The following is a 19,518-nucleotide window of genomic DNA, read 5'->3' on the forward strand; positions in this document are numbered from 1 at the left end:
AATGGACGTGATGGGGATTGTAAGCGGCAATCGGGTTGGATAGGGAATCATGCCATGGCTTGTTGGATAAGTCAAACAATCAGGATTCTCGACTCGTTGTCCTTGATTCACAGCCGAGTCCGACATTGTATTCAGTCCTCAACTTATTGAATGATGGTGAGTTTGAGGCGCTGGGCTTGTGATGAGCATGCGGCTTTTTTGTAATGATAGTGAAAGGGCAATGTACTGCGATTCTGGCTTTGCATTGATCAGTGGGCGCTCATCGCGTATGAAAAGAGTGTTATTTTTCGCATTTCGCAGTATTTCCTTTTCGCCAAGCCAAGAGTGTTATTTGACGCAACCCTCAGACTGGAAATTGAACAAGAAGCGTTTCATCGGACAGTGTATGTACACTGTACATCGCCTGCATATGTGAAAAGAAATTCAAAGGTAGGCTCGGATTTGTATTGGTATCAAGATGAAAGGTGAACCGGCGGACGGAAGGAAACTGCAGATGAAGAACCCGTATAACACCTCTCAATCGGAAGTAAAATTCCTACGTACATATATGGACTGTATCGCTCTCAGTAGGGACCACAGAAAACACTCGCCGGACAACGGCAGGCCCATGAAGTACCTCAGTCATCAATGACATCGACAACAGAGTCCTGAGTCGGTTTGACCGTTTGTTTTCTACCTTTGGTCCGCAACGGTCGAGCCCGCTAAGCGAGAATACCGCCCCCAATGCCGGTGTCCTTCCGGCCCCATCTTCGAAACTAGCCACACCCCTTATTTGACCCCGACCATGAGAAGCTTCTACTTATCAAAAGTCTTTGCCGTTGACGAATTCTGCCATCTTTCCCCGAAACAGCGTCAACTCCGATTCATACAGCGTGACACCAACCACAACGCCTCCCGCTCCAGGCGGCGCCTCCCACACCCCAGAAACGTTAGGTAGGGCGGGTTCGCTGGGCCCACCCCTGCCGATGATGGCAAACTTGCGGGGCGGTCCGTTGCCAAAGTCAGGAACGTAGAGGCCAGCGCGCGACCACTGTGTGCAGAAAAAGTCCTGCGTGCTTCCGGGTCCTTTTCCCACCAAGTTCAAGGTGGGGCAAAGTCGAGGCCCGAGGCCGTGCTCGAAGCCTGCGTAGATGATCCCGAGGGTGGCGGCGACAAGTGACTTGTCGAGAACGGCGTCGCGGATGGAGGATGCGATGCTGATGAGCGGGGCAGACGCTGCATTGACTGCAGGGATTGCGAAAGAAAGCTGCACACATGCGCGTGCTTCTCTGGCAGGCGGGTTCAGTTTCAGACGTAGATCCGAAGCAAACCCCATGCGCGTCATGCCAGGATCGCGGCATTGGGAAACTATCTTGAAGACCACGGCGGCAATGCAGTCTTGCTGGGACAGGCGGGGATCTTCTCTGCGCAGCTCGGTCATCAGACGGTCGATTCGGCCTTGCGGAATGTGAAACACCTCGTACGCGCTCTGAGTAGTGAACAGGTTAAAACATCTGTTTTTTGCGGAATGAGGATTTTGACTGGCAGAGATCTCTTCACCTTGGAAAGGGCCTCCTGCAAAGTCCCCAACATGCCTCCGACGGCTTCCTCCGACGGGAACGCAAAGACGGTGTCATTGGGGGCATCAAAGTCCCCGGTAAACTCGATGTGGTTCTCTGGGTTTGCGAGCGCGCGCAGGTTGCTGACAGTGTCCTTCGCCGCGGTTTGATCATCCATCTGGAATTCTCCGCGTGCCGCATCGGCCCAGTCACGCATAAACAAGCCGATGTGCGTCTCATCAAACTAAGGCGAAATGGAATGTCAGTGGGAAGTTGCGCCCCCCAGAGAGTCCATCAGAACATGAAAGACAGGCTAACCAAAGCGTGCGAAAAACGCATGGCAAGCACGGAGGTTTTGTCAGCCAGAGTGATGTGCGAAGCGGAAATAAACGGCTTTCGTTGCGATAGAATCTGGTCAAGGGTCGGCATGTGGGGCTCGTACATGAACTCGAGAAACGCCGGGTGACCGACCTCGCTGCCGCCCTGGATGAAGCGTGGCACCAGATCGGCGAGAGTGAGGTGCGACGTTCCTCTGGCAAGCGGCACGCCTTCATTGCTTAGCTCTATCTTGTATAAGCCTCCGGAAATGTCGACCAGACGGCCAGAGTAGACCGGGTGCCTCTGTAAAACCTGAGCGAGCGCCCTAGCTAATGTGTCGTGATCCAGCTCGTAATCAAAGAACCAGGCCTGCGGGAGGGAAAGCCAGCCACTCAATGAAGCTAATGGGCTGAGAGTGACATGGGATTCGCTCGTGTCTTTGCTGAGGGCATGGATAAAGGTGGGAGGCGACACCCTAACCAAAGGATCTTTTCCGGACAGCGGCAGGGCCTTTGGAGCGGCGTCAGAGTGCGGCATGGCACCCGATAGAGTGGTGAGCTGTACTTATGAGTATAGCTCGTTGGGAACGAGGACGGGTGCCGCTCGGATGCAACGCTGTTTTTATGCACATTGTGGTGATCCTCGCAGGGCAAATGCCAAGATGTCGAGGGGGCTCCGAAGTCCGCACACGCCCGCCCGCCCGCCACGCACGCACAGGCCTGCGGTTTACCGTCTCCGCTCCACATGTTAGCGTCCCGCCCGTCAAGCCTTGTGTACAGAAAGTGGATTCCGCCACGCGAACATTTGTGACATGATGAATCCCAGCGCGGACCTCCGAGGCTTCAGGCTCATGCCAGCGCGTATATAAAAGACGCCTGCACGGGGGACACGATCCCTACTGTAACTCCGACAGAACCGACCTGAGACCCACAATGACAGCCGTACGTGAAAAACATGCCACTCCCCACTCCCATGCATTCCCAATGCACCTTCTTGTCTCCCCTTTCCCCCAGGATCTCGCCAAAATCAACCAGAAGATCCTCCCGCAGGGCCACTCCTTCACCGCCGTCACGCTCGCCGACGGCACGCAGGTGCAGACAGGCACCGTCGCCACCCTTCTCCACAACGTACGGCTGTATGACGCCCTTCCTGCCGATGCGACGGACGAGCGCAGGAAGCTGGAGGAGGAGATGAGGGCCGCGGCACCCACGCTGGATAGGATCGGACTGTTTGACCTCTTTACGCCTGCTGAGTGGATGGCCGGGTCCAGTGCGGCGCGCCGCTTGGTGGGTGGATTTGCGAAGGATTTGAGGGCAAAGGAGGGGATGGCAGCATAGACGGGAGAGTACTGTACAGTCACCTCGCAAACAGCTGTGGCCCCCCCATAATTGAATTCAATGACAGTTCAACAAGCGCTGACGCATGTTCCTAGCCGCCGCGACAAACAGCAAGATGGCGGATTGGGGAGATCATTCCGCAATTGCAATGGACTTTTTGACAACCACAGCTATGGGCAAGCCCCTCACAGCACAGCAGAGGGCAGCCATAGTTGCCCTGCACAGAGCATCCAAGCATAAAAGGCAAAATTGCGTGCTCTAGAAGCGGTTTGTTTGCGCACCGTCAAGAACACCGTCAGAAAGTCTCAATATCAGCCCACGAAGTGATGGGGCACACCAGCTAAGTGTCAACCCTCCGAACGCAGCGTTGGATAAGTTTCGAAGGATTTGTTTTATCTGATGACAGCCACCTGGGAGAAACCACGGAAAGGGTATCACCATGGAATTATTCAGCTCATAGGAATCGCAGGCACACTTCAGCACCGTGTGTCGTTCTATTCGAAAAAACATATCTTTCAACCTGCACTCTCGCTTCAAAAACCCACGCACCTTTCCTGAACGAGCACCCACAGGGGAGCACCGGCTGGCATTTGCGTTCGGAGCACCCGCCATGGACGGCAGGCTGATTGGTCTCGAGTTCGTTCGGGAGTGATGAAACTTCCTTTGAGATGGGTTGGAGAGAGAAGGTCAAAACCGTGCCCGGGCTTGATTCTACCACCTACGTTCCGCATTTAACTGCTCACCTCTTGCCCATGTGGCGCAACCTTGAGATCTTTCATACCCAGCCTCCTTTTTCATGTAGGACAAGGCGCCCATTCAGGAGTCGGTTGAAACTCGACGGTTTTTTTTCAGGAACATGGCATTGGAGCTTCGTCCTTGGCCGGCGCATTTGCGAGGTGACTGTATGCCTGTTTGTACTGAAATGTATGTACGTTGAAGACGGGAGCCCTCATCTCTCCAAAACTTTGAAAGAAGGTCAACATATTTTCACATATAAAAGTTATTGATGATAAAAAAGAAACTAATACAACACAAAAAAAAGCAAAATACGTGCGGGGGGTGGGGTGGGGTCGTCGAAAGTGATGCGGTCGATGTCTAAAGAATAAAAGGAAAAGGGGGAAAGAAACTAACTACAGATCAAGAATAAGAACCGGGAGGAGTGGCTACGACGTTTTGCTACGACGCTGTGCTACGACGTTACGGTACGTTGTAAGTGAGATACGCAGTAGTATGACGATAAGGGGGGAGGAAAACAAAAAGTTGGGAGGGTACTAAATTAACAAAACTGTTGTTGGTGGGTTTTTTTTCGGTGGCTTGTAGGGGACGATGTGTCGAAGAGTTTGCAAGAGTGTGTGGGATGTCATGGCGAGGAACTTGGGATGAAAGTCGACTTTTGGGGTTTGATAGGGTTCGTTTGTTGTCGTTGATAGTCTGTCTGGAATGTGCAGAGTCTGTGGGAGTGAGAAGATGGCGAGACGGTGGTGGGATGTCGCGCGGCGGTGTGCTGCGTTTCGCCTAGCGTCGTGCGTGCCGGTGGTTTTTGGCGTCGGTGAGAGATGTGTGGGGTGAACAGGGTATACGAAACCGAAAAATGGGCATCGTGGGGTGAAGCGAATCCAAGAAAAAGAACGGGTCGAGACCGGAGAGCTGCTTCGATCGAGAAAGCGGGGTACTCGCACCACCGCCGCCTCACTTCGAGTCGAAGTTCCTATCATCTACTGTCCCTCCAACCTCACGATCGCTTGATATTCTGAAAAATCGGCAACCGATGTCCAAAGCTCTGCGTCCTCCGTCTCGCCCCTGCGGGCCCCATCCCACCGCTCTGCCCAGCCTCCCCCGCACCCTCATGATGCCCCATATAATCATCATCCATCTCAAACCCCGCCTCTTCCTCCAGGATCGTTTCACGCACGGGGGAGGGGTGGGCTGAGGGTGGCGGGGAGAGCAACTGGGATGTGTGTTGTTGTTGTTGCTGGTGAGAGGATGGGGAAGAGCGGGTGGCAGGGGAGTAGTGGAGGAGGTTGTTGGGGACGGAGCCGTAGTAAGGCGGGGAAGAAACCGAGAGGATAGCATTGGCTTCCTCGTCGTCGTCGTCGGCCTGTGCCGAGCGAGGGTCATGCATGTACTGTTGCTGCAACGCGGCGGTGAAATCGTCGTCGTCGTCGTCGTCCTCGCCGAGGAAATCGTAGTCTTCGTCGTACTCCTGCGGTAGGCCGGGGAGGTACCCGCTGAAGGACTCCGAGCGGGATTTCTGCCAGTGGGAGGAGGAGGAGGTGCCGTCGAGGGGGAGGAACATGGTGGGTTGGGTGACGGAGCGGGAGCGGCGGGTGCGGTTTTGTTGGGCGCGGGAGGGGGAGTAGAAGCTGGAGCCGAGGGAGGAAGAGACGGGCATGAGGAGGATGTCTTCGGAGACGGAGGCGGAGCGGTCAGCGCGGCGTTGGTGGGTGCCGAGGGAGTCGTAGAGACCCATTCCGCTGGAGGTGTGCTGGAGGGAGGAGGAGAGGGAGGGTGGAGCTGTGAGCGGAGCTTGGTCTTCCGGTACCGGCGCCATGAATCCGCTAGACGGCGCGGTGCCGTAGGGAGATTCAAGCCTCAGGTCACTCGCATTGCTTCGACGGCGGGAGGCTTCGTGGAACATCCCCGAGGAGGAGACGGGAACAGCGGACGAGGGTGTGCCGCCTCCTACATGGGTGTTGCGCATCATCTGTGTGATATGCTCGACTCCTGGCGAATCCGGTCCCTGGCCATGCGGCACGTTTCCGTTCGACGCACGACGACCAGAGAAATATGCTTCTGCAATCGCGCGATGGTCAAAGAACCGCGCGCCAGTGGATGGCGCAGAGGATGCAAGGTTGGCCATTTTCTGCATGGCGTATGACGATTCGCTGGGAGATCCGTCTTTAATGATTCGAATCCCGTTCTGAGCGTGGACACCGTTGTCCGAGACGTCTGATGATGCGTAGATGCTTCCCGTCGACATGGCCCGTGCACGCGCCCGTGTGGCCTCCTCATCATTTGTTATAGGCGCACCGCCGGCAGTGCCACCATTGACAGCAGCAGCGGCGGCCGCAGCCTCCTCAGCAGTGACAGAAGCGTTCGACTGTCGCACGGTATTCTTCGAATCGCGCTCCGTGTGGATGAAGCAGCATCGTTTCCCATACGGGCACGTCCCCTTTTCCCAGAACGTCTTGCACATCTCAGTCTTGTACTTCGGGTGGCGGTCGACATGGCGCAGCTCGACGTCCGAGTGAGCGAATTGGCATTTAGTCCCGTATCGGCATGTCCCCGTTTCTTCCCATGACCGACACAGCTCAGTTTTGTAAAGACTCATCTTCTTGGTCTCCCGATCCAGTTTGTGCACCGGCCCGTTCATCTGCTGCTGTTGTTGCTGCTGCTGTTGTCCTTGCATATTGCTTGGGTTATGCCCGCTAGAGGATGACCCTGTACCGTTGCTTGGAGCAGAGTCTGTCGATAACATACGGCCCAACTCCGCAGGTCCTTGACCGGGTTGTTGTTGTTGTTGTTGCTGAGGGACAGACGTATCTGTCAACGACCTCTTTCGCCCATACGGAGATTGCACTGGTGGTGGAGTAGCCGATGGTGTCGGCAGAGGGTGTTGAGGGTAGGGTCGGAGCTGATGGTTGACGAAGCGATTCGGCGGAAGATGCGAAGGGTGTGGGTAGTGAGGAGGCGGGTGAGCAAGCATTTGAGGATGAGGGTGGTGCGCGTGAGGATGAGGATGCATCCCCGGACCCATAAAACGCTGGCCCAGGTGTGGTTGCTGAAGATCTTGCGGGTGCGAAGCGTGCTGGGGGTGTTGTGGATGTTGCGGGTGAGGTGGTGGCAACATCATCGGGTGCGGTTGACCTGAGTACGGATGCATGGGCCCCATCGGCGGCGTTTGGGCCATGCCGTATGGCGGAAGTGGAAGGGGATGGGGATAGTGCCCTGGGTTGAAGCCGCTCGGTGGAGGAAATGTGTTTGTCCTCATCACCAGACCGTCTGGGAAACCTTGCACCGGATACCCAGCAGGGCCGGCACTCAACGGACCAGCACTCAACGGACCAGCAACCATTGGACTCTGAATTGAGTCTGAAGATTCCAGATCTGTAGACACTAATCATATTGGGAAAGAGAATAATGTCAGAAATGTCCATAGCAAAGCACCTAGCAGTCCAGAAGAACGCTGCTCGTTGACAGTGCTCAAATCAAAAGAAGATACATACCGGCCGAATGAGGAAACTCTCCATGACCGTGACCTCTCTCACCATAACTGTTATCGAATTTCGACTCGGGCAGCAAAGAAGGCCTCCTCACTCCATCCTCACTCCCATTGTTGTGATATGCTCCGGCGGAAGGCTCGGTCAGCTGCTCGTTGTTCCGGTCAAACTCACCAGGTGTGACGGGCCCCTCGTTATGGTTGTGGTTGTGCATGTCGCCGTGTCCCAGTGGGCCAGCCGGATACCGCTCGCGGGAGGGTAACAGGATGCTCATGGAAGAGCGGGTTCGTCGAGGACGAGTCCAAAGTCACCCGTTGATTGAGAATTGGGTGATGGTGTGAGAAAGGTGATCCCAGGTCCGTCACCGAGGGAGTTTGGGACGGGACGAGGTGAAAGTCAGGAGACGAGCTTTTCAAAGGCAAAGCCGTCGTGAGGTGAATGTGCTGCTCGTTTCGCCGGTTGTTGAGCGAAGGTGTCCCAGGAGTAGACCTTCCCTTTGGGGGAATGGGGTGATGGTCGTCGGGGAGCTGCGCTGAATTTGGCTATGCCGCCCCTGGTACAACTGCTACTGCTAGTCCTTTTGCCCGCTGCTGCTGACTGTCCTGCTATGTTCTGTTCGTGGGAAGATGGTGGGTTAGATGAGGGATGATAAGGTCACCGTGAGAATGTGTCTCTGGGAGTGAGTTTCTGGGTTGTTGTTGGTGGCGGCGGTAGCGCCCGACCGGCGAGAAAGCCACGTCAGTTGACTCCCGCTGCGAGAAGTCCGCACAACGCCACGATAACACACAGAAAGAGGCTTAGGGCCAATGGTCGTTCCTCCCGTTTCCGCTTCCCACGCATACACCCAACACCGCTATCTGTCTGCGGTATCTGGATATACAGTGTGGCTCAAGCCCCTCCGAGGTGGGAACCGGTAGGAGTGATATGTGCCAACCTTCGGAGAGGCACAGCGGGAGAAGGAGGGAGGACGTGAACATACATACCTCTGTTTCTTTTGCGAAGGCGTGAGGTACGGTTGCGAGTGTTGCGATGGTTTGAGTGGTATATTATGTATGGTACGGGATAGAGAGAGAATGGGTCCAGTAGGTAGTCATAAGTGACAGCGAAGTGCGTGGGAATGTTTGGGCGTTTGGCACCTTTTTTTGGCAGGCTATAGGCAGGCAGGCAGCAGGCAGCGAGTGACAGAGAGAGTCAGTCAGTGCACGATCCGGGGCTGATTGCCAGATGTTAGTTACGTATTAGATGTTGGTTAGATGTTATGATGTTATGATTAGCGCCCCCTAATCAAAAGAAAGGCATCCCCCCTCGCTCGCCCGCTCCACCACGTCCTCCTCCCCATGCCATCCATGTCAATCGGCATTCTTGCGACCAGGGGGGCGTCTCGCTTTTTCTGGCGTTTCGCAAACGGGCAAAGTTGGCTCCATATCGATGACACGCACAACGCTGACTCACTCACATTGTCAAAACGCGCTTGTGGCCAATCACCGCTCGTGGCTTGTAGCATTGACGGCATCATCGGAGGCTTCCTTCCACCTCCACAGCTTTTCTGCGGGTTCCACTTCTCCACAGCTTTGAGATTCTCCGCACATGCCGCCAAGTATAAGTGTGGAGAGGCCCATTCCCCGAGGGATTCCGAGACATGAAGTCGATGGCAAGTCCACTGCCCACATGCCAATAATGCACATCCCCTACGTCAGTTTTTAGAAGCTCTATTTGTCCCCAGCACGACGCACAAACCAAGGATACCAGAAGATCAAAGCCAAGAACAAAACCAACGACGACGACAAATGAAGAAAGAGAGAACATCATGAAAACCAGCGAGCTACTCATAATTTACAATGTGTAGCATCGTTTTCTTCCATCCTTCCCTCCTCTACCACATCGCCGCTGCCCTCCCGTGGCCCGACCCCCAAGCAAAAAGAAGCTCATTGCCGAACCCTCCCAGCTAGCGCGCGCGTACACCCCGTTTGATTCCTTCCATTCGCTTCCGCAAAAAATGTAGCTTATGCGGAGCGGATGACCTGCCAGACGCGGATCTCGTTGTCAGTGTAGCCAGAGAACAGAGTTTGACCGTCAGCGGACCAGGCGATGGAGATGCATTGGGGAGGAGTGGCCTTCTTGCCCTGCTGGGGGAACTCGGGGCGCAACTCGTCGACGACGCTCTTGGACTCCAAGTCCCAGATCTTGATGCCGGACGCGGTCGCGGCAACGAGCCAGTATCGGTTGGGGGAGAAGCAGAGGGCGTTGATGACGTCGCCGGCTTCGAGGGAGTAGAGGTGCTTGCCCTCGTTCAAGTCCCAGAGCATGGTGATGCCGTCCTTTCCACCGGTGGCGCACAGGGAACCGTCGGGGGAGATTGTGACGTTGTTGACGTATCCGGTGTGACCGTAGTGGTTGATCTTCAACTTGCACTTGGCCAAGTCCCAGACCTAGAAACATAACATAAAGGTAAGTTTTTGAAAACAAGCTTCCCTGAATTTCACGAATCTGGTCGGAAGGGGGGTTTCCCAGCATGAGCTCGCATCATTTTCTATGGGTGGAAATATCTTCTCATGGCCCCGAGGGGCTCTGAAGTAGCAAATATGGTAGGTATAATCCTCTGCGAGCCACATGCTGGACGTCACCCTCCACTGTCCCAACATCCTCTGCATTTCCATATTCACCTTGATCAGCTTGTCCCATCCAGAGGAAACAATGACGGGGTTGGCGGGGTTGGGGGAGAAGCGGACGCACGAGACCCACTCGCTGTGACCCTCCTCGGTGATGTTGTACTTGCACTCGCCAAGGGTATTCCACAACTTGATGCTCTTGTCACGGGATCCAGAGACAATTTGACGGTTGTCGGGGGAGAAGGAAACGGACAAGACATCGTTGGTGTGACCGACGAAACGGCGGGTGGTGAGACCGCTGTTCAAGTCCCACAGACGGAGGGTCTTGTCTGCAATCGACACACATTTTCGGTAAGTTCCAGGTTCCAACTGCAGCGCCGCCAATGGCATTCCCCAACAAATTCCACCCATATTCGACACATACCCCAGGACGCGGAGAGAGCGAACTGGCCGTCAGAGGAGATGACGACGTCAGACACGAAGTGGTTGTGACCGGTGAGGGAACGACGGGCAACACCGTAGTTTTCCTCGTCGCGGGTCAAGTGCCAGACAATGATGGTCTTGTCTAAAATAATGGAGAGAAGCCCATAGATTAGGACATGAAAAAAGAACGATATCCAACGAGAATCGCTTGGTCGGGTAAGGGCGATCATCGGCTCATTCCTCATGACGACGTTGAGGCCTCTCCTCGCGCATAGGTTCTCTCCTCCTGTCATCGTCTGCCACTTGTTGAAAAGGTCTGTCGATAGACTACTCCATGCTGCTGTCCCATGGCCATTTCGAAATTCCATATGATCTCCCGCATCCAGTCCCAGCCACTATCATCCATCCATCCATCCGTCGGCGACCATCCATCCATCCGAGAGCCCAACAACATCCATCCTCTCTTTTCACCTTTCCCCGACTCGATCCAGCCCAAACCTTCCCCTCTTTGGTGGTCCACACATAATCCCGGTCGTTCGTTCCCAGGCAGTTCCTCCTCATTCCATGTCTTCTGCCAATTGCCTGCCCTACAAACGTACCGCGGGAAGCAGACAAGAGCATGTCGGGCGACTCGGGGGAGGTGGCGATAGCCGTTACCCAGCCGGCGTGACCTGCATAGTTTGCGGAAATGTAATTGTTAGACCATGTGAAACCGAATACGAGTAACATGGCGAGAGCATAGCTGGAATCTGCCTCCCCATGCTGGTTGCGAGCAGGAGGAGAGTGCGGCGGGGGCGGGGGTGAAAGCGGGTACTTACCCTTGAGGGTGGCCCTGTGCATAAGAGTGTCAGCCATGTCGTCCTATGTTCTTGCCGATGTAGAGGATGTCGACGTGCGGAAGAGGGAGGAAAACAGGAGCGTTTTGGCGAGGGGCCGCCTCTCATTGCATCCAAGAGAAGACGCGACTCACTGGCGCCCAATTGGCTGGTTTGGGTGCTGTCAAAATGCCCGTCAATAATTCACCCCCAGGACTTCCTTTGTGAGCATCGACTTGGACCACCTGCTTTCCCTGGGACATAACATGTGGCTCTGCCATCCCAACGAACGGATCTTGGTGGAGAAAGGAAAGGCCCTGAATTGAGGGGAATGCTCTACCATTCCTACGGGGAAAGCTGTCAAGATCACTACATGCTAGATCACTACAAGAACTGCGATGGTGAATGCTGTATATACAGTCTCACCGACCATGGATCGAAACGCTGCAACAGTACGACGTCAATATTCAATATGTCCCCGGCGAAGCAAACACGCTCGCAGATCTGCTGTCCCGACGCGCTGACTACGCACCTACTGTAAGTGCTCCAAATGTTCAAATATTGCCGCGATCTCGACCATCGTTACCCACATCCACCGACTTACACGAGATCGTGCGTACGGCGCTACCCAAAGACCCCCTCGCGGACAGCATACGCGCCGCCCTTCAGCGGCCTATAACCGCCCAAAGCCAAAAGGAGCGACGCTACACCGATGAAGACGGCCTCCTTCTACGAACACCGCCTATACGTACCAGATATCCCGCTCCGGCTACAACTGCTTCACGACGCTCATACCGCGGGCGCCGCTAGTCACCCCGGATGGTTTCGCACCTGGGAGAAACCTGGTCCGACATTTCTACTGGCCACGAATGGAGCGCGCTGTAAAAGCCTACGTCAACGGATGCGACAGCTGTCTGCGTGCGAAGACCGGCCGACGCCGCCACGGACTCCTCCAACCGCTACCCATCCCGAGCGCCCGCTGGTCAGACGTCACACTCGATTTCGCTTTCCTACCCAAGGACGCCAAAGGCCGGGATCTTCTGATGATCGTAGTGGACCGCCTCACAAAACGGGTGCACTTGATTCCAACCCATCGCGAGGTCACGGCCGAGGAAATCGGAGAACTCTTCTGCGAACACATCATCAAACTGCACGGCATCCCATCCACTCTGGTAACCGACCGCGATACCAAGTTCACGGCTACCGTCTGGCCCACCATCTCCGAATACCTCGGCTTCGAGACAGCCATCGCGACCGCCGCCCATCAACAGACCGACGGACAGACAGAGCGGGCGATCCAGACGCTCAAGAACATGCTGGCCGCCACCCCTGATCTAACCGGTCGAAACTGGTCAAGGTACCTCGCGGCCCTCGAATTCGCCTACAATTTCCCGCGCACCCCTTGCCGTCTCGCCGATCATTGTAGAGGCTTCACATTCTCCGAGCATTGCCACTCGGCTCCCCTGAACGAAACAGAGCGTTCCCGGCCCCTTCTCGTCGTTCATCGCGCTGGTCCCGGTTGAAAGTTGCCAAGTGCAACCATTCTTTCACTGTCCAGCCTTCCAACGCGGACTGGGAGCGACGTCGCGCCAGGAATTTCTCCATACGACCTCGGTACCGGCAACAAGGCCTTCATGCGAGAACGAACGCCTTTAACCCGGCGGATATGAAGGAAACGCTGTGTTGAGACCAGGAGGAGCGTGCCGTTACCGCACAGCACGGCGGAGGAGTATCTAACGTGTCGTCGCTCGATTACCCAGACAACGAGATCCGCGTCACGAAACGGATGTTCCGCCTGTCGTAGGCGACATCGCGCCGGTCCGTCGAGGGATCGTATGACTTGGGGCAGTACTATATGTTTGACGCCGTGCCATTCGGGGGCTGCGAGGAGGGCATTGCGCGGAGGAAAGCGATGCACTTTTATTTTGATGCTGCGTCGCTTGCGTTGCAGGCCTGTGCGCATATGCTGGAGATCAGACGGCTGCATATGCGATTCTGACGAAGAGGCGGGTCCGGGGTTGTTGGCGAGGTTGGTACCGCCGTCCACTGGGACGGCTGAGTGTTTGGAGAGGGAGAAGGCGGACTATGCGCAGATGGCTGGCTGGGATGGGTATGTGAGGGACCGCAGATAGGTGGCGATGTGCGAGAAAGGGGTCGGAAGGGACTCAACATTTAGAACGGAACTCCGATTAGATTGCATTCCTACATAGAAGAGATACATAGACATCGATGTGTGAACAGAGCCAAAACCCATGTCAGCCACCTATCACAGACCTCATCCCATCCCTCTGTAAGCGAGTGTTGTAGATGTCTTCCAGTTGAACAGTTGCTCATTGCTAATTTTGATGCACGGTGGGACAAGATGTTACGGGACATGGTGCGGATAGGCCTGAGGTGCTCAAATGTATGGTTCTTTGTGTCCCGCAACCACATCAGAATGCGAAAAGAAGGAACCACTTCGAAGTGCCCGTCGAAGAGGCTGGGTCGGAGTCGTTGACGTTTGCAACCGGACAAATTTCGCCGACGCGGACAAAAAGCAATTTGGCACCGAATCCAACCATGCAAAATTTCCCCATATTATTAGAGTTACCGTAGGTATCGTACACAACAACGCCTCATCCGACGAACGAAAGCATTCGCAATTAATATCAGAGTCTCATCAAACCAGGTAGTTGGGCGTGTTGGGGCCGGCGGGCCATGACGGTCACACATGTCTCGCCGGGGGGGCATCCTGTTGCTGGCGTGACATGGCGCTGGGCTCTGAGATATGGACAACTGTGTTGGACCCGGGGGATTGTCTCCCAGGTGTACCGCCGTTGCGGGTGGACCATGACCATGTCCTGCGTATTGCATGTGTGGTCGTTGTGTGGGGGCATTTGTGCCTGTGTCTGTGTCTGTAGCATCGGAGGGGGCCATTTCACGACGGAGGCGGTGCGCACTGCGAGCGAGAAATGGAGAAACACGCTCCTCCGCTCTCATAACACCCTGGGCGCATTGCAACAACACTTGCTCCCCATCGACTTCGCAAACTTCGCATCGTAGGCGGACTCATTTCCAACCGGCTGCAGAACAGCGTCTCTAAAGCAGGGGAATATCCGAAACACCGTCAGCTCACGCACCCCAAACCACCCTGAGTCTCTACGACGCAATTCACCCGTTGTAGCTTGCGGATATAGACGGAACCGCGGAGAAAGCTGGGAATGGAAAGTGGGAAGTTGCCGAGAAGAGGCTTCTGAGAAAGAGAGGTTACCGCCTAAGGCGAGGCAGCCTCCCGAACGACATACCATAAGAGTAGGCCCGTAAAGAAGAATATAGCGATAGGCTGTAGAAACACTCAATCGCAATGGACGTGCGGGACGCCTTCGTGGCGAACAACGTCAGATCCGTCGTCGAGAGAGGCGACCTGGTCAATCATTATCCTTTTATGGAGAGCTTCGAAAATGGAGTAGTGCTCATAATAGACGTGTCAGGTAGGGGATAGTCGTTTGCGTTGGCAGGTATGGAAGAGATGAGGCTTACACCACAGGGTCCACAGGGTATTCACAACTTGCGGCATATCTGCAACAACAATATGGCGACACTTCCGGAGCACGTATCCAGACCCTGTTAAATCCTCACTTTTCGGGCATGATCGACGCCGTCCATAGACATGCGGGATCTGTCGTAAAGTTCGCTGGGGATAGCTTGGTCGCAGTATGGACAAGTTCGTCCAACGGCGCCAACGGTTCGAGATTCCTCAGCATAGATGAGGACGGGAATGAGACACAGTTCAACCCACAACCCCGCGAGTCGACAATGGACATGCAGATGCGAGGGGTTTCGACAAGACCTAAAGGGTTCTGCGACTTGACCTCGGCGTTTCTCTGCGGACTCGACATCTTATTGATGGTGGATGTGCTGGGACGGAACATGGAAGGCGACACCGCATCGCCCGAACAGCAGATACTGCAAGGGGTGACCGCCCATATGGGTCTTGGTACTGGAGTGACGAACCACGTACATGTGGGAAAGCCCACAGAGTGCTGTGAATACTTTGTGTCTGGGGCCTCTGTGCGGACGGCGTCTGTCATGTTGGAGACCGCTCAGCAGAATGAGCTCGCGGTGACGCTCGGCGCTTGGGAAAGGATAAAGAGCGCTTTTGAGGGATCCTGTCCCCTGGCTGCGGCAGCGGCAGGGACTCTGGATAAGCTCGTGGACCCCGTCGTCGTAAACGGCGAACATGTCATCATCAGATCAAAGATCTTTGCGTCTGACTATCTGAGGCACCAGCTGACATGGCTGTTCACATTGTTCTCGAACGACGCAGTGCCGCTAAACTCACCTACCGCCGAAATCAACCCTTTCCACACGATCGTCGCTCCATCCTCTCGACTGAACGACTACATCGCAAAGACGATTGTCCACCACCTGTCGTCCACCACCCTGCGCGAACTGGGAGAAACGAGCGAGCTGCGGAGTTGTGCGGTCACCTTTGTGCGGTTATGCGGAGACGTAGCGGCACGCGCAACGAGCGATGACGCCTCCTGCCTGTCTGTGCTGCAGGTGGCCATGACAACCGTCCTGGAGGCGTTGACCCTATTCGACGGCTGCCTCCGCCAATACAACGTCGACGACAAAGGCCCTACCCTGCTCCTCGTCTGGGGCGTAGAACGCTACGCCCACGAGCAATCCGAAGCCTCCTTCGCCCTGCACGCCGCGCTCCGCATCGCCCGCAAACTCGAACAGACATTCGGTCCAGGGTCCTTCTCCATCGGCGTCGCGGCCGGCGTCGTCTTCTCTGGCTTCGTCCTGTGCGAAAAACGCAGCGACCACACCATCCTCGGTGTGGCCGTCAACGACGCCGCGCGGCTCATGTGCCACCCGCTCGCCAGCGAACATGCCATCCTGGTCTCTGAGGACGTGTACAAGGCATGTAAGGACGAGTTCCTGTTCTCGCCCACCTCGCATGTTGTGCAGATCAAAGGCTCCATCGATCCCAAACGAACATATATACCCATACGGCCCCTCAATGCGTCGGCGAGATGGCGCCAGGGCGATCGGTCGAATCCGCCCAAATTAATTGGGAGGGAGAGGGAGAAGATGATCATTAGGCATGCATTGGAGGATTGGAAGAACGGGGAACCCACTACCTTGGTGATAGAGGGGAAGACGGGCACGGGCAAGACGCTACTGGGTGATTACACGATCCATGAAGCGTCGAAGGTACCCAACTCCCTCATCAGTGTTGGCCGCTCCAGCGAGAGTCAGAAGTTTGTTCCCTTCCATGCCCTCAGCGTCATCCTGACCAGCCTCTTCACCGACATGGACGTCGAGCTGCTGACCAAGAAAGCCGCCCATCTGAAACGCAAGGCGGGGCGGTTCGACGAAGCTGACCGGATTGAGCAGTGGAGCGGGGTCAAGTACTCGACCGCGGGGAGGAGGTCACGGAGTGTTAGTATGAGCGGTCTGGCGACGAGTCTCAGCGGTCTGGAGGCGCTCCAGTTTGAGACCACCTTGGCGAAACTCGACTCGCTCAACAATTGGTACGACGCGGGCGCAGAAGCGAAGACCACACAGTCTTTGTCCCGGCCCAAGGTGGCTACCGCCGACAAGTTCCCGCCCAAACGCCGAAAGACATTCGGGGCGCAGTTCCTACCACCCAAACCCATGGACTTGAATTCAAGCCGAACGGATCTTTTATCACCAACATGGGAGCCTCACAGGTCCGCAGACGACGAAGACGGGTCCGACGAAGAAGGCGGCGAGTCCGACGGCATGACAGCCGCCTCAGGCAGCACGCGAGTCGACTCCCTCCACTCCCGCACCCCCGCGCTGCAATCCTCCACCTCCTACCCTGCAATCAACGCCCACACGCAAACGAGCGCGCTGTCTTGCCACCCGTCCTGCCCGCGCCGCAACAAGATGCAGAGGGATATGAGCGCTAACACGGGCGATGAATTTGGCGCGGTGCATATGCCGGAGTGCTTCAATGCGAAGAATACGTCTTTGTTGGGTTATATGAATCGGTTGACTATCAAGGTGCAGATTATATTGAGGCTGTTGGAGATTGAGGAGCCGTTGCAATACCTGGTAAGCCCGTCATGTCACTGGCTGATCAACTTGAGTGGTTCGAAGAGAAATATTCACCCAACGAATTCTCTTTAGTTGAATGATGTGATACCCACCAATTTCGAAACAACACGAGGCTACAACATCGTCTTCTCGCAAGAGCGGACGAGCCACCTGATCGCCTTTGTAGTCCGGATACTCAACACGCTCACCGAACGGTTCGAGATCCCCATCATCCTGATGCTAGATCACGCCCAATGGACCGACTCGATCGGGTGCCAGCTGTTCAGCGACATTTCACGGCAATGCAAGCGCGTGCTGTGTTGCTGGCTGACGCGGCCCGTCGGGGAGTACATGTCTGATCTTCCTCGGAAGCTTTTGGAGCGGATTATGGAGGGTGATGTGGAGAGGGTTGCGACTTCGGGAGCGAGTAGTGATTCGGACGATGCGTCGTTGGCGACCGTCGTGGCGGACTTGAAGGAGGTTGTGCCGCCTGCGACGGTGATTTCGCTGCATGGGCTGGATATCGCCGCGTCGGAGGAAATGATCATGGAGATCGTCCGTGGGAAATTTCCAAATGCTACTGCCCCCGATGCCGGGTTAGTCTGCGAGATCTACCGCCGCACGGGCGGGAACCCAGTCATGATTCAGATGTTGTCGTCGAGCATGCTGCAGCGGCTAGACGGACAGGTTCTCGACGGCGTGCTGCAGTTCTCCCGCTCGTCGTCGGCCGCATCGACGCAGTTCGATGACGTGCTGCCCGCCGACGCCGCCACGGCCGTGCTGTCGAAACTGGATCGCACGAGCCCCGCCATGCGACACGTGTTACTCGTTATGAGTGCCGCGGGGCAGTACACGCAGCTGCACACCCTCGCGGCCGCATTGATCCGCAACCCCATCAAAGAGTTTGCAAATTTCCACCTGGAGACCATCGAGGGGCAACAACGGCTGCTTGACTTCCTGCAGGAGAACGACCGTTTCGGGTTCCTGAAATACACGTTCGAGCGGGACCCCGACGCAGCTCACCTCCTCGAACTCGACGCCGTCGAATGCGCCAACGTGCCCCCACCCCCCACAGCCCTCTACTGCTCCGAGCTCTACTTCCACCACTACCTCGTTTACCAATCCATCTACCGCTGCCTCATCCCCTCCCGCCGCGCAACGCTGCACGCCTCCTACGCCGCCCACTACGCACACTACATGGACTCCTCCAATATCTCCAACGAACGCGGCCAGCGCGACGCGATGCTCTACGTCATCAACCTCCACCTCGACCGCTGCCGCGCACTCGTCCCCAGCACCACCCTGATCCGATTCGCACATGAAGCCTACAAATCCTCCGTCTCCCGCGCTATCGTCGCAGAGGCCCTCATCGCCTACCAGCGCCTCGAGGACCTGATGGCGACCTACCCCGACGCTGCGCAACGGGTGCTGAGCCTGTACGACCGCGTGCGCGTGTGCAGATTGATGTGCGATATGTGGATCGCTGCGGTGGATTATTCGCAGGCGTGGGAGTATTTTGTGAAGGGCGTGCGGTATCTCGGGCAGGAGGTGCCTGAGGTGAGGACGGGCAAATGGTGGCGTTTGGTACTTAGGCAGGTTGTGAAGCATTTTTTGGTGAGGGTTGTGAAGAGGCATGATGTTGTTGAGCGCTGGGTTTTGAGGGATTTGAGGTAGGTGTTTTTGGGGTCACTCTACTTGTGGCAAGTAACTCGAAGGCGTATCAACTAACGTGAACTTCTGCTTGTTAGCAAAAAATTCCCCATTGTGAAACACGACATGTCGATGGTCCGGCAATGCGCCATTGAGCTCATGGACCTCTTTGACAGCGCGCTGCATATCGCCGTCCATCAGAATAGCTCAGACTGCTATTTCGCCCTATTGTTAATCAATACAAGTAAGTTCCTCACCGCGGCGCGTGCTTCGAAGTTTGCCAATTTTCTTCTAACGCGGGCTTGAATTCCAAGACGTCTCGGAATGCCTCCGCAGCGTGCACCCCGACCGCGCCCGAACCGCCTACATGCGCATGGGCATGGGCCTCCAACAACTCGGCCACCCTCGTCTCGCCGGCTGGTACCTCCGCCAAGCCAACGAGATCCGTCGCACGTCCGGCCGCGGCGGCATGATGGGTCTCTCCGAGCACAAATCAAGCAGCGAGAGCGAGAAATCCGCGGTTCGGATCATGATCATGGCGTACTCGCAAGCCAACT

The 19,518-nt window shown here is 55.9% G+C and overlaps 5 protein-coding genes across 5 annotated transcripts; 2 read left to right on the top strand and 3 right to left on the bottom strand.

Annotated features, from left to right (window-relative positions):
* Positions 1 to 422: 422 nt before the first annotated feature.
* EV422DRAFT_546914 (uncharacterized protein) lies at positions 423 to 2,484 on the bottom strand. The gene is made up of 3 exons (XM_053071566.1): positions 1,857 to 2,484; positions 1,540 to 1,782; positions 423 to 1,468 (listed from the first exon to the last, which is right to left on the bottom strand). The coding sequence occupies exons 1-3, from the start codon at positions 2,391 to 2,393 to the stop codon at positions 803 to 805; spliced, it is 1,446 nt and encodes a 481-aa protein (XP_052921107.1). The 5' UTR covers positions 2,394 to 2,484; the 3' UTR covers positions 423 to 802.
* A 200-nt stretch (positions 2,485 to 2,684) lies between these two features.
* Positions 2,685 to 3,193, top strand: EV422DRAFT_623645 (uncharacterized protein; the record flags this gene model as incomplete). Its single annotated transcript, XM_053074233.1, has 2 exons — positions 2,685 to 2,797; positions 2,870 to 3,193. The coding sequence occupies exons 1-2, from the start codon at positions 2,789 to 2,791 to the stop codon at positions 3,191 to 3,193; spliced, it is 333 nt and encodes a 110-aa protein (XP_052921108.1). The 5' UTR covers positions 2,685 to 2,788.
* Positions 3,194 to 6,326: 3,133 nt separating this feature from the next.
* Positions 6,327 to 6,524, bottom strand: EV422DRAFT_501595 (uncharacterized protein; the record flags this gene model as incomplete). Its single annotated transcript, XM_053068200.1, has 1 exon — positions 6,327 to 6,524. A coding segment is annotated over one exon (198 nt), but the record flags the coding sequence as incomplete, so codon positions are not given.
* A 2,467-nt stretch (positions 6,525 to 8,991) lies between these two features.
* Positions 8,992 to 11,404, bottom strand: EV422DRAFT_546920 (WD40-repeat-containing domain protein). Its single transcript, XM_053071567.1, has 5 exons — positions 11,264 to 11,404; positions 11,045 to 11,116; positions 10,447 to 10,587; positions 10,077 to 10,351; positions 8,992 to 9,842 (listed from the first exon to the last, which is right to left on the bottom strand). The coding sequence occupies exons 1-5, from the start codon at positions 11,298 to 11,300 to the stop codon at positions 9,417 to 9,419; spliced, it is 951 nt and encodes a 316-aa protein (XP_052921110.1). The 5' UTR covers positions 11,301 to 11,404; the 3' UTR covers positions 8,992 to 9,416.
* A 3,017-nt stretch (positions 11,405 to 14,421) lies between these two features.
* EV422DRAFT_327840 (uncharacterized protein) lies at positions 14,422 to 19,361 on the top strand. The gene is made up of 4 exons (XM_053066333.1): positions 14,422 to 14,730; positions 14,796 to 17,329; positions 17,405 to 18,981; positions 19,060 to 19,361. Exons 1-4 carry the CDS (start codon positions 14,604 to 14,606, stop codon positions 19,265 to 19,267), a joined length of 4,446 nt encoding a protein of 1,481 aa, XP_052921111.1. The 5' UTR covers positions 14,422 to 14,603; the 3' UTR covers positions 19,268 to 19,361.
* Positions 19,362 to 19,518: the final 157 nt, after the last annotated feature.

The sequence above is a fragment of the Fimicolochytrium jonesii genome, assembly GCF_025526975.1.
Source record: "Fimicolochytrium jonesii strain JEL569 chromosome Unknown EV422scaffold_40, whole genome shotgun sequence".
Classification (NCBI taxonomy): Eukaryota; Fungi; Chytridiomycota; class Chytridiomycetes; order Spizellomycetales; family Powellomycetaceae; genus Fimicolochytrium; species Fimicolochytrium jonesii.